This window comes from Cantharellus anzutake (assembly GCF_015039405.1).
Source record: "Cantharellus anzutake strain C23 chromosome Unknown EI90scaffold_151, whole genome shotgun sequence".
Taxonomy (NCBI): Eukaryota; Fungi; Basidiomycota; class Agaricomycetes; order Cantharellales; family Hydnaceae; genus Cantharellus; species Cantharellus anzutake.
In genome coordinates, this window is record NW_024067101.1 from 85772 (window position 1) to 102982 (window position 17211).

The 17211-nt window shown below is 43.5% G+C and overlaps 1 protein-coding gene across 1 annotated transcript; it reads left to right on the top strand.

The window, feature by feature from the left end:
• Positions 1–7639: 7639 nt before the first annotated feature.
• Positions 7640–10384, top strand: EI90DRAFT_3090375 (uncharacterized protein; the record flags this gene model as incomplete). Its single annotated transcript, XM_039062328.1, is given in 8 exon segments — positions 7640–7728; positions 7755–7881; positions 8572–8585; positions 8936–8951; positions 9023–9028; positions 9066–9067; positions 10180–10223; positions 10236–10384. Coding segments are annotated over 7 exon segments (200 nt in total), but the record flags the coding sequence as incomplete, so codon positions are not given.
• Between the last annotated feature and the right edge of the window lie 6827 nt (positions 10385–17211).

Below are 17211 nucleotides of genomic sequence, written 5' to 3' on the forward strand. Positions count from 1 at the left end.
GGTGTTTTCCCCGTGTTGTCATTTCGGGCTTTGACTAAAGTCCTCCCTATCCACTTTTATAAATACACATAGATTAGAACCTGTAGTTCCTCAGTTCTAATCTCGACTAAAATGCCACCCAAAGTCCCTCTGAGTGATTCCTGTCTCTGTTCTACAAGACACCTCAGACATAAGAAATACAAGGACTAACAGAGACGTAACGGAGGCACAGCACTCCCTCCGAGTCGCTGAGGCCGCGTCCTTCTTAGAGCCTCTTGTACCATCCAGCAGAACCGGGCTCCCTGAGACGCTTCGGTTCATCACCGGAGCCCTCGGACCCCCCTCTAGTTGAGCCCCCGCCTGCATTCGGACTCACGCATTCACCCCTTCTTCCATAACCGACGGGTTTTTGACAGATGGTGTGAGTGTCATTCTTGGGATGAATGCAACTTTCCCATGATGAAACCCTCCAAGGATATGTGCTTGGATGACCCACCTTCCCAAATGCTCCACACACAGGCGTGTTCCATTGCAAAGTCCATCTGTCACTGAGAGGTTGCGCAGGAGAATAATTGGAGATCCCACTTTCAGTGCCAATTTTGAGTGTGGAATACCTGATGCATTGATGGAGTTAAGATACTCCACAGGGATTGGATCTGGATGATCAACACCCTCTTCAACAATAGCAGAATCTGCAGAGTGATAAATTGTCTCCTCCCCTGGAAATCTCTCCAAGATCCGGTTGTTGATGTCATGGACATCAGCGTTGCGTGGAGCAAGGATCATACGATCAGAAAAGTACTGATCTGGGTGGTTAGCAGTGGCAATGTCAGGATATACAACTGTGATAAGGTCTTCAAGTGTGGCACCTCTTGAAATGACCATGGATTGGGGAAGTTGAACATGAGTTGGGGAGTGTTGGTTGCGTCCATGACCCAGATCAAGGAGCCATGCAGCAAATTGGATGACCTCAGGAAGTGCCCCATTCTCCAAATGCATATTCCGTGTCAAATGGAAGACCAAGAGGTTTCTCCAGATGGGAGATTTGCAGAGGGTTTGACCCACAATTGTTTCTCTTGAACCTTTTGGGATGACTGGCAGAACTTGCTGGAAATCTCCTCCAAACACCATGGTCACACCTCCAAATGGACAATTATTGTTGCGTAACTCCTGCAAAGTCCTGTCGAGAGCCTCAGGTATATAACATGACAGCATAGGGGCTTCATCCCAGATGCATAACACAGTCTGAGTAGCGAGAATGTCACCTAATGGAGAATCACGATGGATATTGCAGGTGGAATCCTCATGTATCAGGAGTGGTATTTGAAGGTAGAATGAGCTGTGGCACCATCATGGAGAAGAATAGCAGCTACTCCAGATGAGGCAGTGCAAAACACAACTTGGCCACTGCCACAAATGGCCTTGGCAATGAGGTTGTAGAGGAAGGTCTTGCCTGTGCCTCCAGGACCATGGACGAAGTAGACACCTCCCCTTGCATCCCTAACAGCTGCAACGATGGCATCGAATGCGATCCGCTGCTCAGCATTCAGCAATGGAAGTGCATGACGAACCTCCTGATGAAGTGCATGATGGTCATAGCGTCTGTGCTGAGCTAAGAGAGGATTGCCAATGATGTGATCCCAGTCAATCTGTGAATGGGGCATAGAAGGACAGGAGATGGCCATGTCTCTTCCAGCCTGACGCATCAACACTTTGATCAAGTGAAGGCCATAGTCATAGACCTCTTCCTGGGTTGGTGCTTCATGTAACCTCCTCAGAATAAGGATTCGTTGGAGGTCATCACAGATACTGGAACGGAACTCATTCCAGAGGGCTTCAGGCTGAGAGGGATTGCAGTGGAGGAGGATGGAGGTGAAGAGTCGGCGAAGTGTCGATCCAGTTTGAAGGAGAGCTGCTTCTCTGAGGCAAAGGCGCCATTCACCATCATCCTCAAGCAGTCCACGGGCAAGACAGGCTTGGCGAAAGGTTGGATGGATGACACCATCAAAAGTCCTGAGACTCTCAAAGCCAGTGGCACCACAAACGACTGTAAGCAGCAGCCTAAGGTAGAAGCATTCACCTGAAGCTGGTGCAGCTGCAAACATGCGGCCAATGGCAATGGCAGGTCGAGTACGTGGCTTCCAAACCTTGTCTCCCTTCATCCAGACAAAGTGCTGGGGAAACTCCTGATAGAGGAAGTGCCTTGCGTAACCTCGAATATGCCGGTTAGAATTGGCCTTTGATAGAAAAAATTAGTTGGTGTTGTATGTACCCAAAAATATTGCAAATCACTTACTGCAAAGTAGGCTGTGAGCTTTGTCTGCTGATTGCGCCTCAGAGTCTCCTCAACATCATCTTCTTCACCAAACATGACATGCTGCATACCCTCCTCATGCACAGGGAGACGAACGATGTTGGGCTTGTGGACATGGAGCTCATACTCCATAAAGCGCCAGAATGCCTCACATGCACCAATCCACTGAGTGTCCAGGTAGACCTTGATTTCATCGTCCCGACCAAGCATGACAGTTACATGGTCTGGACCCTTTGCAAGGTACTTGTGGATGTACTTGGTTGCTTATATTGTGAGAAATTCAGCATTCACATATCAGTGATAGTTGGGTGGGGGATACTCACCTGCATACATGTTTGCACAGAACTCTACGTTTACATGGCATCCCAAACGGAGCAAGAGATGGGGGTTGTAGGGGACGACATGCCTGTTGGTCAGCTGTTTGCCAGCCTTCTCGACTATCTTCCCATCATCCCGACGGCGATAGCATGGATAACCACCTTCATCCAAGGTTGTAGAATCTTGAAAGGGTTTGGGAAAACCTTTCTCACAATGTCCACCATCATCAAGGCACCGGTTGCGATCACAGACATGGACCATGCACTGGACGACCAATGCATATAAGGCAGGCTCTGTCTGTGGATCAGGGATTTCAGCCCTAATAACGGCATCGATGTCATTACCATCCCTTGGCTGATGCTCATTTTGGACCCAAATGAGGATATGAGCATGGGGAAGGCCACGCTTCTGGAACTCGATGACATGGATACGTGCAATTGTCTTGCCAAAGAGAGGATCTTTGTCAAGATTTTTGAGGAATGCACGTAGCTTCTGATAGAAGACTCGACAAACGATGTCAGGTCTGTCAGAAGCTTTCTGGCCAGGTTCGAGAGCGGCTTGAACCTCTGGCCACTGGGGATTGGCTGTGACTGTGACAAAGTATGATGCAAAGCCAAAGAAGCGGGTGATGGCCATGGAATCTTGGAAGAGCTGGAGCATGTTGCGAACGCTGCCAGGATGGGAGGAAGGGAGGATGATTCGATGACCGACCTGAGCAGGGTCATTATTATTGCGAACAGCATCGATGAGACCTTGGTAGCATTCTGCACGAATGGTCCTCTGGTTTTCCCTGATCCAGTTGAGTCGCATCTGCTCATTTGCAGCCCAGTGATCGACCAAATACTGTAGGAATAAGCGGCCTACAATAACATGTGAGTGAAGTGATCATATATATATAGTTTAGAATTACATACCACCATGCAAAAGAAGGCTTGAGTCTGAGACCCACTGACCGTTCTGATTTTGGATCTCACGCTTGAACAGGCGATAGGCGTGGAATCGAGTGTGAGAGACTTTAGTGACCTTCCTCTGCACCACAGCGATGCCTGGTCCCTCATCCTCATCATTGTTGCGCTCATCATCTTGACCTTCACCCTCATCAGCAGCTTGGGCATTGTGGAAAGGGATTCCAACATGCCAACCACACTCTCCATATGGAAAAAGAAGGACATAGTGGAGGGGAGTATAGGCAGGATGAGTCTCAGAAATGCGCTGAAGTGGGCCACCAACTCGATGTAAAATGATGTCACGGGTGTTGTCAGCATCTGTACCATCTCCAGGAATGATGGCTGCAATCTCATCCACGACAGGAGCATTATAGCGCCGTTGATCTTGCTGGATGTCAACATGGATGCGTAGAGGGAGGTCACGCCGATCAAGAGGGGTATCGCGCATTCGTTCATGCCCAGTTCTGTTTTACAATATATAAGTGCACTGTTTTCTTTGGATAAGAGCTTACTGCATGACTCACCTATATACTTGCACCCAAGGGTTATGCTCCACCATGAGATCATGCAGGTCAAGCATGAGCTGTGGGTCTTGGTCTGCATTCTGATCCACACGGAGCTGGTTCATCTGGCGTCTTGCTGCATCGTCCTGGGGATCATAGATGTAGAGTTGAGCATATCTTGGTTGTTCCCCTTGTTGTGGCAGCAGTGAGCCGATGCGATGGTACAACGTCCCATGGACTTGAAACGTGTATGGCCCAGCACCTGGGATTCGCTGGTTCATGCGATTCACAAAACCATCCTCGACTTTCATCCCACATGAGACAAATGCAAGTGCAGCATTATAGCGACGAATGTTTGTTCGAAACTCTTGGGCTTTGGTCTTGAATGCTTCCGATTCATTTGCAGAGTGAGAGTGCACAGTGAGGAGACGTTGGAGCAGTGGAGGTGGGGGACGTGGGTGAGGGAGTTGAACTTTTCCTTGCAGACAGCAAGACCCAAAATGTGGGTGATTGACTCGTGAATTTGCAAGTTTCTCCCTCTCCCAGTGCAAAGCGCCACATTGGGGGCAACGAACATTCATTCCACCGAGATTGTCTGATGCAGTATGTATATTTGGACCCTCTTGATATGGGAGCCAATACTGCTGGACGATCTGATGATCTGGATGAAGGGGTACTGGGTGACGAAGTGGGGAAGGAGGGAGATTGTGACCACGTGCACGTGGTGCTGGTGGAGGAGAGGGGAAGCGGCGGCCAAGTGATTGGGCACAGCTTGCGATACCACCTCTAGGACCCTGTTGTGGTCCATGCCCCCCTTGGCTTGGCAAAGATTGGCTACGAACATGGCCTGCTCGACCACGGGGCCTTCCACGGGGCCTTCCACATGCATTGCGTTGTGGATGAGGGGGCAATTGATTGTATATTTGCAAGCGTTCAAGAGCTGCAGCATCTCCCTGATTTATGCGGTCTAACTCCTGTGCCCACCGATCATGTGGCAGTGGCTGAAGGGGCTGCTGGGGAGGAGCAGGAGCGCGCCGTCCTGTTGGAGAATGGAGGCGGCGTTCATCACGGTTTTCTGAGCGGTGTGTACGTCGAAAAGTTTCAGGGCTTGGTGTTCATTGTATTCGTACTTCAGGCCGTGATTGTCTTTCATCAGCCCTAAAGTTTGGGCATGAAACACAGTTGATGATTGAGTTTAAGAGGGAATCTCACATTGTGATCGCAGTTTTGCAAGATTTTGCAAGATTTCCCCCAGAAGTGGCAACAGAGTGTTGAGTTGCTCAATATTGGGGATATCCCAAGCGCAAGATTGAGTGCTACAGTTAGCAGAGAGCCCAGAGAGTGTGTGAGGGAGAGGGAGAGAGAGAGATGTTGATCCGATCACCGATCAAAGTCACATGACTTGTTCCATTGAATTGAAAAGGTAGCAAAGTGGACAAATGCCATATATCTCGCTTGATACTGGACTAAATGTCTTGAAATTTTGCGAACTATCCCATATGGTATCGACGCAAGTACTCGGCATTTTTCTATATTTTTAAGACATCTGTGAGGCGCTGGGAACCGTTTTCCCACGCACAAATCATGCGCAGAGGTGACACTGTAGTCGTATCTCTGTCAGTTCTTATTCGTTTCTCTTCGGGTTTCTTTCAACGGGCGCGCATTAATGTCCTCTACAATTTGTATTATTACCTCAACTCGATATTATGCGATTTTGAGGGTGCCAAGTGAAAATTAATCACATAATTTATTATATCTCGCTTGATACTGGGCTGAATGTCCTGAAATTTTGCGAACCATTTTATATAGTATTAGCGCAAGTACCTGGTATTTTTATATATTTTTGAAACATTTGTAGGGTGCTGGGGACCGTTTCCCACGCACAGATCAGCCGCGGAGCTGACACTGGATTGGTATCTCCCTCAGTTCTTGACCGTTTTCCGTCGGGTTTTTTTTAATGGGCTCGGATTAACTTTCTCTACATTTGGTATTGTTAGTGCATGTCGTGAATCAGCGTGTATGAGGAAGTAGCACGATCTTTCCACAAATAAACTATGTAGATCAGTATCTCTGTCAATTTTGATTCGTTTTTCGTCGGGTTTCTTGTAATGGGCCCGAACTAATTCTTTGGTCATTTGCTATTATTGGTGCAAGTCGCGAATGAGCGTTCATGAGGCAGTGGGATGGTTTTTCACAATTTTTCACAAAAAAAAGCATATACATTCGTATCTCTGTCAATTATCATTCGTTTTTCACCGTCTTTTTTCTTACATACCTGTAACAACGCCCTTATTATCTTATATTATTGGCGTCAATCGCGAATGAGGGTCTATGAGGCAGTAGATCGGATTTTCACATTTTTTCACACACAAAAGACATGTACATGCATATCTCTGTCAAATCTCATTCGTTTTTCGTCGGGTTTTTTTAATGAGCTTCTATTAGCGTCCTCTATATTTTGTATTATTGGTACATATCGTCAAACATTCTGTATGAGGCCGTGGAGACTGTTTCCCACGCACACACTTCGCGCTGGGATGGGCCACCACTCGTATCTCCCTCAGTTTTCAACCGTTTTTCATGGGGTCTTTTGCACTGGAATCGCTCAAACGTCCCCTCCATCTTTTATTATTACACCAAGATAGGTCATCTAGTACAATTGTTAACATTGAAACAGGTCCCACGGCTCAGAGAACTGCATTGCTTACGTTAATTAAACTGAATTGACCCATTCAAAAACTGAATAGAACAATATATTCAACCTGACTTTATTATATACTAGAGACCTTAAACCCGTGGGGTGCTCGTTCCTCGCACACCCACGCGTTCTTCGGACTCTAGCTCCTGCAGAGGGCATCAGGGCTGCGCCCCGAACCCCCCTGGGGCGTTGCCCCAGACCCCATTGGGGCTCCGCCCCATGCAACAACATCCTTGTTATTATTGTTCCCCATGTGCTAAAGAAATAATGAGATATATAGTGATTATTTATGCACCAAGGGGCCAGCCCCTTGAACCCCTGCTCCTGCGGAGAGCTATTGGGGCGTTGCCCCAAGCCCCACTCCTGCGGAGAGCCTGGGGCTGCGCCCCAAACCCCACCCCATTAATCATGCACAGGAATGGGAAACACCTTCCCCAATCCACTGGGAGTGAGGCCCTTGCATTGTTTTTTGTCATTTTCTGGCCATTTCTCCAAACCCACCACCCCAACCACTCCCCATCACATGAAATTCCTTCTAAGTTTATAAAACAGTGTTCCCCATGTTGCCGTGAATTTTTTTGATTTTATTTTATAGAGAGCACCTTACTTTTATTTTTATTCTATACTGTCCCATGTTGCCGTGAATTTTCTGGATTTTAATTTGCATAGAATACCTTGGTATTATTTTTCTTGGTTTTCCCCCATTGCCACAATTTTTTCAGATTTCATTCTATATAGAATACCTTGGTTTTATTTTTGGATGTTTCTATTCCATGTTGTCCCACATTGCCGTGAATTTTTCGAATTTTTACCTTATCTGGAACCTTAGTTCATTTGGTTCTGTTGTTGGAAACTCCGGATTTTAACTTACTTCCTATTTATTTTACATGCTAATAGCGAAAATACAAAGAAAAAAACAATACTACCATTTATTGTACATGCCAATTTTCGACAAAAAACAATAACTAATACAACAAAAATACTACTACTACTACTACTATTACTATAATTATTTATTTATTTATTCACTATTTACTACTATTATTATTATTATTTACAACTATTATGACCTATTTATCTACCTATTTTATCTATTTATCTATCTATTTTATCTATTTTACATGCCAAAGTCACATGGGAACAAAAAAGAATTGCTCCCATGGGGGGGTGTAAACAATAATGAGATATATGGTGATTATTTATGCACCAAGGGGCCAGCCCCTTGAACCCCTGCTCCTGCGGAGGGCCATCAGGGCCTTGCCCCGAACCCCACTCCTGCGGAGAGCCTTGGGGCGCAGCCCCAAACCCCACTCTATTAATCATGCACAGGAATGAGAAAAGCCTTTCCCCCCTCTTTGGCAATCCACTGGGAGTGAGGCCTTTTTATTTGTTGTTTTTCTTCATTTTCTGGCCATTTCTCCAAATCCACCACCCCAACCACCTCCCATCACATGGAATTCCTTTGTAAGTCGATAAAACAGTGTTCCCCATGTTGCCATGAATTTTTTTGATTTTATTTTATATAGCACACCTTCCTTTTATTTTTCTATCTTTTATTCTATGTTGTCCCATGATGCCGTGAATTTTCTGGATTTTATTTTATATAAAATTTATTTTCCTTTGTCATCCCACATTGCCGCAATTTTTTCAGATTTTATTTTATACAGGACACCTTGGTTTTATTTTGTTCTGCTTCATGTTGTGCCATGTTGCCATGAATTTTCTCGAATTTTTTACCTTATATGGAACCCCTCATTTGATTCTGCTCCACATTTTAACTATTCAATTTTATTTACCTATTTATTTTACAGCAAAATACAAAGAAAAAGAGAGAATACAACCATTTATGGAAGACACCAATTTCGAAAACATAACCAAACATAACTAATACAACACCACTATTACTATTATTATCTAATTGTATATGCTAATTAGCGAAAACAACGAAAAAAAAAAGTAACTAATACAACAGCAAAACTGCTACTACTACTACTGTCATTATTTATTAATAACTAATTAGCGAAAACAACCAAAAAAAAAAAATAACTAATACAACAACAACAAACAACTACTACTATTTTCATTTTATTATTATTACTTTATTACTATTTACAATTATTATGACCTATTTATCTACTTTTATTTACCTATCTACCTATTTTATCTATTTATCTACCTATTTTACATGCCAAAGTCACATGGGAGCAAAAAGAGTTGCTCCCATGGGGGGTTTGAACCGGTTTTGAGTGGGGGTATTAGTACTTTTTCGCATATGTCTGTGTGCGGAAAAAGTTGTGGGAGGTTAAACTCATTACTCACGTGAATTTCCTTAAACTGAACATTTACACGTGATTTTCACATAAATCTCTCATATCTCTCTCAGTTCTCATCCGTTTCTCCTCGGGTTTTTTTTATAGGTGCGTCTCAATGTCCTCTACATGTTGTATTATTAGTCCGACTCGTCGTTTGGCGATCCTGAGGAGGTTATGGTGATTTTACTCATTTCCCATGCACAAACTGTATGGTAATCTATTATATCTTGCTGAATATTGCATCAAATGTTCTATGGTTTTGCGGCCTATCTTATATATTATTAACGCAAAAATTTCATATTTTTTTATATTTCTTTTTGACATCCGTGAGGCGCTGGAAGACGTTTCCCACACACAGACCACGCGTGGAGCAGACACTACATTCGTATCTCTGTCAGTTCTTATTCGTTTTTCCTTGGGTTTTTTTTAATGGGCGCATATTAATTTTCTCTACAATGTGTATTACCAAACCCCACTCCTGCAGAGAGCCTTGGGGCTGCACCCCAACCCCCCCCCCCCCATTAATCATGTACACAAATGAGAAAAGCCTTTTCCCCTGTTGACAATGCACTGGAAGTGGGGCCTGCTACACACAAATTACATGGACCACATACCCACCTTACACCCTTGAGCACATTTGTGTATTTTTGTTTGCTGTTTTTCTGGCTATTTCCACAAATTTACCATGAAATTTGTTCATTCTCTATCAGGTTTTTTGCTGTTATTTATAAAGCAGTGTTCCCCATGTTGCCGTGATTTTTTTTGATTTTATTTTATAGAGAGCACCTTACTTTTATTTTTATTCTATACTGTCCCATGTTGCTGTGAATTTTTTGGATTTTAATTTGCATAGAATACCTTGGTATTATTTTCCTTGGTTTTCCCCCATTGCCGCAATTTTTTCAGATTTTATTCTATATAGAATACCTTGGTTTTATTTTTGGTTGTTTCTATTTCATGTTGTCCCACATTGCCGTGAATTTTTTCAAATTTTTACCTTATCTGGAACCTTAGTTCATTTGGTTCTGTTGTTGGAAACTCCGGATTTTAACTTACTTACTTCCTATTTATTTATCTATTTTACATGCTAATAGCGAAAATACAAAGAAAAAAACAATAACTTATACAACAAAAATACTACTATTACTATAATTAATTAATTATTTATTTATTCACTATTTACTACTATTATTATTATTATTATTATTATTTTCGACTATTATGACCTATTTATCTACCTATTTTATCTATTTATCTATCTATCTATCTATTTCATCTATTTTACATGCCAAAGTCACATGGGAACAAAAAAGAATTGCTCCCATGGGGGGTGTAAACCGGTTTTGAGTGGGGGTATTAGTACTTTTTCGCATATGTCTGTGCGCGAAAAAAGTTGTGGGAGGTTACACTCAATTGCTCACGTGAATTTCCTGAAACTAAACATATACACGTGATCTTTCACATAAACCTATCATATCTCTGTCAGTTCTCATCCGTTTCTCGTCGGGTTTTTTTCCATGGGTGCGTCTCAATGTCCTCTACATGCTGTATTATTAGTCCGACTCGTCGTTCGGCGATCCTGAGGAGATTATGGCGATTTATCGCATTCCCCATGCACAAACTGTATAGTAATCTATTATATCTCGCTTGATACTAAACCAAATGTTTTATAAATTTGCGTACTAATTTATATATTATTAACGCAAGTTTTTGACATTTTTTCATATTTTCTTTGATATGCCGTGAGGCGCTGGAAGACGTTTCCCACGCACAGACCACGCGCGGAGCAGACACTACATTCGTATCTCTGTCAGTTCTTATTCGTTTTTCCTCGGGTTTTTTTAACGGGCGCGTATTAATTTTCTCTACAATGTGTATTATTACCCCAACCTGATATTCTGCGATCTTGAGGGTGCCAAGTAAAATTTAATGGAATAATTTATCATATCTCGCTTGATACTGCACCAATTGTCCTGAAAATTTGCATGCTATTCTAAGTATTATCAACGCAAGTACTCCATATTTTTACATATTTTTAAAACACCTGTGAGGCGCTGGAGAACGTTTCCCACGCACAGATCACCCGCGGAGCTGACACTGGATTGGTATCTCTGTCAGTTCTTGACCGTTTCTCGTCGGGTCTGTTGCAATGGGCCCGTACTAACATTTTATTCATTTGGTATCATTAGTGCAAGTCGTGAATCAGCGTAAATGAGGAGGGGGAACGTTTTTTCCACAAATAAAGCATGTACATTAGTATCTCTGTCAATTCCCATTTGTTTTTCGTCGGGTTTCTTTTAATGGACTCGGACCAACTCCCTGGTTATTTTCTATTATTGGTGCAAGCCGCGAATGAGCGCGTATGAGGCGGTAGGACGTGTTTTTACATTTTTTCACAAAAAAACCATGTACATTCGTATCTCTGTCAATTATCATTCGTTTTTCGTCGTTTCTTTTCGTACATGCTTGTATCAACGTTCTTGTTATTTCATATTATTGTCGTACATCTCAGATGAGGGTCTATGAGGCGGTGGGACGTTTTTTCACATTTTTTCACACACCAAAGACATGTACATGCATATCTCTGTCAAATCCTATTCGTTTTTCGACGGGCTTTTTTCAATGAGCTCTTACAAACAACCTCTACATATCTTATTATTGGCCTTGGTCGTCAAATAGCCCGTATGAGGCCGTGGCCACTGTTTCCCACGCACACACCTCGCGCTGGGATGGGCCACCACTCGTATCTCCCTCAGTTTTCAACCATTTTCCATCGGATTCTTTGCAACGGGCGCGTCATGGTCACCTCTCCATCTTTTATTATTACACCATGACAGGTTATCTAGTACAATTGTTAACATTGAAAACGCTCCCACGGCTCACAAAACTGAATTGCTTATGAATTTAATTTGTATTGATCAATACATTCAACCTCACTTCATTATGAGATATTACATATTATATATATATTATATATATATATAGACTTCATTATAGATCATTATAGATTCATTATAGATTCTAATTTTCAGCCAATTCCGTCTGGTAGTTGCAGAGATGGATGCCTATCGGCACCAGTGTCAGATTCAGATGTAACCAATGGTTTATATTCTCGATACTATGGAGCAACACAACACAAAATAGGCATTGGAATGTGCAAACAGCTAGGCAGAGAGTGATAGAATGTTTGGATGCAGCATAGGCAGCCCTTGCATTGCTGTCCAACATGAAACACAGTTTGGTTTGACCGGATGCAAAACTACTGACAACTCAACGGAGGCTGCCTTCACTTTCAGATTTCTGCAACTGAAAAATAGCGTCAATGGGTCGCCATGCTCTTTCCAAGGATGCAGTGAAACGGAAACTTTCTCGTGATAGGGAACAATCTTACCAAGCAGCACTGGAGGCTTGGGACAAGGCTTGCAAGGAGGCATCACTCCGAAAGGCAGGCAACCCCTCCATTGCCAAAATAGCTCTGCAGTTCCCCGGAGTTGATAGGACAACGTTATGGAGGCAAATCACTCAGGGACAAGATTCCAAGCGTGTTGCTGCTTCTAAACGGGCCCTTTTAACTCCTGCTGAATCACACGAGCTTGTTCAATTCACCATTGAGATAGGAGATCGTGGATTCCCACTCACATACAAAAAGATAGCAGAGTATGGGCTTGCTATTGTTCGGATTCATGATAAGAGTGTTACAAGGGTTGGAGTTAACTGGGCACACAGGTTTGTTAGGAGGTTTGAGGATCAAATTGGTGTAAAAACTTGTTTTCTCCTCGAAAAAAATCGTGCTGCTGCACTCAATCCCATGAATATTCAGCATCACTTTGAACTCCTTGCACAAACTATTCACAGTTATGGAATCATTCCATGGAATATCTATAATTGTGACGAAACAGGGTACCCACTGAATGTGCCCTTGTGGGAGAAGGTTGTTGTGTCTGCTGCTGCTAAACAAGGCCATGCTGTTTCTAGTGCAAGCAAAGAACATATTACTGTGCTAGAATTCATTTGCGCAGATGGCACAGCCCTGCAGCCAGTGGTAATATTCCCTGGGAAGGCTTTCCAAGAGAGGTGGAAACAAGAAAACCCCCTCAATGCGAAGTAAGTCCAACCTCTCACCTAATGGCAACCAGTACAGAGTGTTACACCTTGATGTAGATATGCCTTTTCAGAGAAGGGTTGGGTTAACATGGAAATATTTGAGCAAGCAATACAAATCTTCCATACCGAGACAAAAGACAAACTCGAAGCACCATCCCAATACCGACTCATTCTTGATGGACATGCTTCACATGAGAGTCCAGCTGCCATCCAGTTCTGTAAAGAGATGAACATTATTCTTTACCTCCTACCTTCCCATTGCACACATGCCTTGCAGCCACTCGATGTTGTGCTCTTCTCACCTCTGAAGAATGTGTGGTCACAAGCAGTCCTGAATGCGGAATTTTGTGGTCATACAGTCACAAAAGAGAACTTCCTTAGTATCTATGGAAATGCTCACCTTCGGGCCTTTACTAAGGAGAACATCCTTAAATCCTTTGAGAAGACAGGAATCTGGCCACTCAACCCGAATGTTATCACATCAAAAATGATGGGACCCAGTACTGTCACATCACTAGATACCGTATCTGCAATCCCATTCGCATTAGCGTCTCCGATCAAGAAGGGTATGGCATATTTCCGAAACTTGCATGAAACCGAGGAGGCACACCGTCAGGATTCAAATCCCGATAACCCAATGACCCCACACACACCCACCAGTGCAGACACCCATGAGCCCACACACCAATCTGCCATCTCCATATTACTCAGCCCTAGCAACTTACCAACCAATGTCACTATCCCTCCTCCTATCTTCCAGACACGCATGTGTTATGGAAAAATTCCCACACACACAGCCAACACTCCCCCAGCGCTTGCTCCTCTAAATGAGTGTCAGCTACTTTTGGAGAATAAAAAATTGAGAGAGGAGATCCAGGATCTAGATCAGACTCTGGCACAGCTACAAAAGAGGATGGAGAATGGTTTTGACGCCGCAAATGCCCAGATTCTCCTCTTGGCTGCATACCTGGAGCGATTCCTGCAACAGAATGCCAATAAAGGCAAGAAGTGCAAGAAGGGCCTCCACCTTCAGAGTGGCAAAGCTGTCATACTTACCGAGTCAGAAATCGTTGATATGATTGAAAGGGCACAAGCGCTGAGGCAAGCCAAGTCTGATGAACTTGCTGCTAAGAAGGTGGAAAGAGGCCGGAAGAAGAAGGTTGCAGAGAAAGCCGCAGACCTAAGGAGTTCGAAGGCAGAGGCTTGGGAAGTTGCCAAGTTGGATAATGAAATGCTGCTTGAGAGGTGGGAGGTGTTGAAGGAAGAGTGCCACATTCATGGTGAGAAATTGCCGCTGAAACCACATGTTACCACGCGTGCTGAGGTGTGGGCATTGGTGTGTGGGGAAGAGCAAGGAGAGTCAGCAGAGGAGAGCTTTCTTGATGATCTAGAGCCCTCAGAATGCTCAAGCAATGAGGATGACGGCGAGGATGATGATAATAGTTGAGCGTTGCATTGTTGGGTCTTGCTTATTTTGGTATTCAAATCACGATCTCGCAAAAAATCCTTCTACATCCATCATTTCTTCGTATTTTGTCTCCATGTTTGGGATATATTTACTTCGGTTACTAATCTACAAACTGTGCCAGTTTGGAACCCACCCGATGTACACTTCGTTGTTGAGGGCCGTGGGAACGTTGAGGGAAAGTGCGAGTGCATTGAGTGGTCAATTACTGTACATTTCCCTCTTGATGTTCCTTTATTAAATCTACTATTTTCCCTTCCATTGCCAACGGGAATCTGATTGGTTTCTTCTGCCATGGATCGTGCTTAACTGTACATATCACATAGTCAGGAAAATATTCTCTATTAAACACTCCTCGTTCTTTACTAGAATAGGCAAAGGCATTCGGGTGCCTGCCTACTATATAAACCAAAAGATCAACCTCCGTGGTTCGGAGAAACCCTTTAGGTATAGTGTCTATCATGGCCTGGACTCGTTTGGGCGTAAACTTTTCGGTGTATTTAAAGTTCTCCACCAATATTGGTGTAAATGGTATTGGCTCAATGTAGTCGATCACAATCTCTTTATATTGGGGAATTGGAGTGGTTGGATCCCTGACAGACACAGGCTTCTTTTTCTGATCTACTCGTTTGTACTTAGCTGCTTCTACCACCCTCGCTATATCCTTGGCAGCTTCTCCAGCCTCAGTTGCTGTTAAACCTCGTGTTTCTAATAGCCAATGAATAAGATATTCAAATCCCCATACTGGTTCTAATCCCATTAAATCCCATACTTGTTGTAATACTCCAAGATATTCTGTATTCCCTCCACTCTTTATTATTTCTGGATTTATCAAGTCATTGGCTGGCATGATTAGCTTGGATTCCATTCCTGCCAGTCCGAGTGACTCATATAACAGGTTGCCTATTCTAGGCACAGCTGGGATTTTATCTTCTTCCGCTCGTTTTGAGCGAGTAATTTCCGATCCTTGTCCGTCTATTATTCCCTTGTATGGTACTTCAATGTTTAGATACGCCCCGCTAGATGAATAACATTGCATAGGCACAGATTGTAGATTCCTATTGTCCGATACTCTTGCGACTACTACCTTAATTGAAGGTCCATCTTTTCTCCCTGCTACCCAGGCTTGAGCTACCATTCCCTCGCCCGGTGTATATTCTATTTTCATTGTATGGTAGTTCATGAACGGTTGTCCTAATACTACCTTCCATTCTCCTATGGTATCCCTGCTCGTAACGAAGAAGTTATGGTCAAATCTGACCCCTCCGATGCTGATGGGAGTCTCCCTGCATATTCCTAATAGACCAATGGATGATCTGTTGATTCCTTTCACTTGAAATTTCCGGTACTTTGTAGTATCCATTGGTAGATTCAATTCCTTTTGAATATCCGCGGACATGAGGTTGAGTTCACTCCCAGTGTCCAGTAACATTTCTACTTCAAAGTTATTAATGTGTCCCGCAACTTTTCCCGAAGCCATGGCTACGAATTGTTGCTGCATTGATATTTGTTCATCCCGTCGGAACTCCTTGGGGATTTCACTTAATTGTACCGAATAATCTTCTGTATCGTCTGTATCATATTCTTCATCTTCAAATGATATCCCTCTTACTTCCCGATTCCCTAGTATTTCCTCGGCATCCACTAGTTTACAGTGTGACTTAGTTGCTTCCTGTACTCGTTTGGCCAATGTAATAGATGACCCTAATACATCCCTCATGGTTAAACTAACTGGTTGGCACATTATTTTCTCAAAGACACCCTCCATCTTGATGGATTCTTGGACGTCAGTAGAATACTTGAATTGTTTGGCCATTCTTGGTTTCTTGACAGCATTTGTCATTTCCACATCCTGGCTGACCGAAGGTCCGGGCAGATTCTCGGATGATTTAAGGACTATGGGGATCTCTTCCACATCTTTTGATTTGCCCTTAACCTCTGGTATAGTAATTATTACTTCTGGCTTCATCCACGCTTTGACGGGTCTCTTGATCGGATCAAATCTCTGCTTTTTGACAGCTTTATTTGTCTTAGTTACTTCGTATGCATTAGCCTCATCTGTTGCTTCCGTTAATGAATTGGATTGGCCGAATTTGAATATGGGTTCTCCTCCCATCATTAATTCTAAATGGGCTACCGAGCCGGACGGCTATCGCGTCGTGTGCTGCCATGAGGTTCTCCTTCGCTTTTTGAGCGAAGTCATTTACTCCCGGGTAGTCCGAGAGTGGTGCTGTTAGGCACATCTTTGGCATATGGCCATAGATTAATTCGAATGGGGAAAATCCTGTCGATGTGTTCGAGCTCGCATTGATCGCGAATTCTGCCATCGACAGTTTCGCTGCCCAGTCGCGTTGGTCTGGTCTAACCATCGCACATAGTATTTGTACTACTTTTTGTATCATTCTTTCCGCTTGGCCGTCGCCTTGCAGGTGGAATGCAGTTGTGAATTTCAACTGTACACCGAGTATTCAGTGTAGTTCACACCAAAATTTTGACGTGAATTTTGAGTCTCGATCTGATATGATCGAGTGTGGTAGACCGTGGAGTCTTACGACTTCACGAAGAAATACG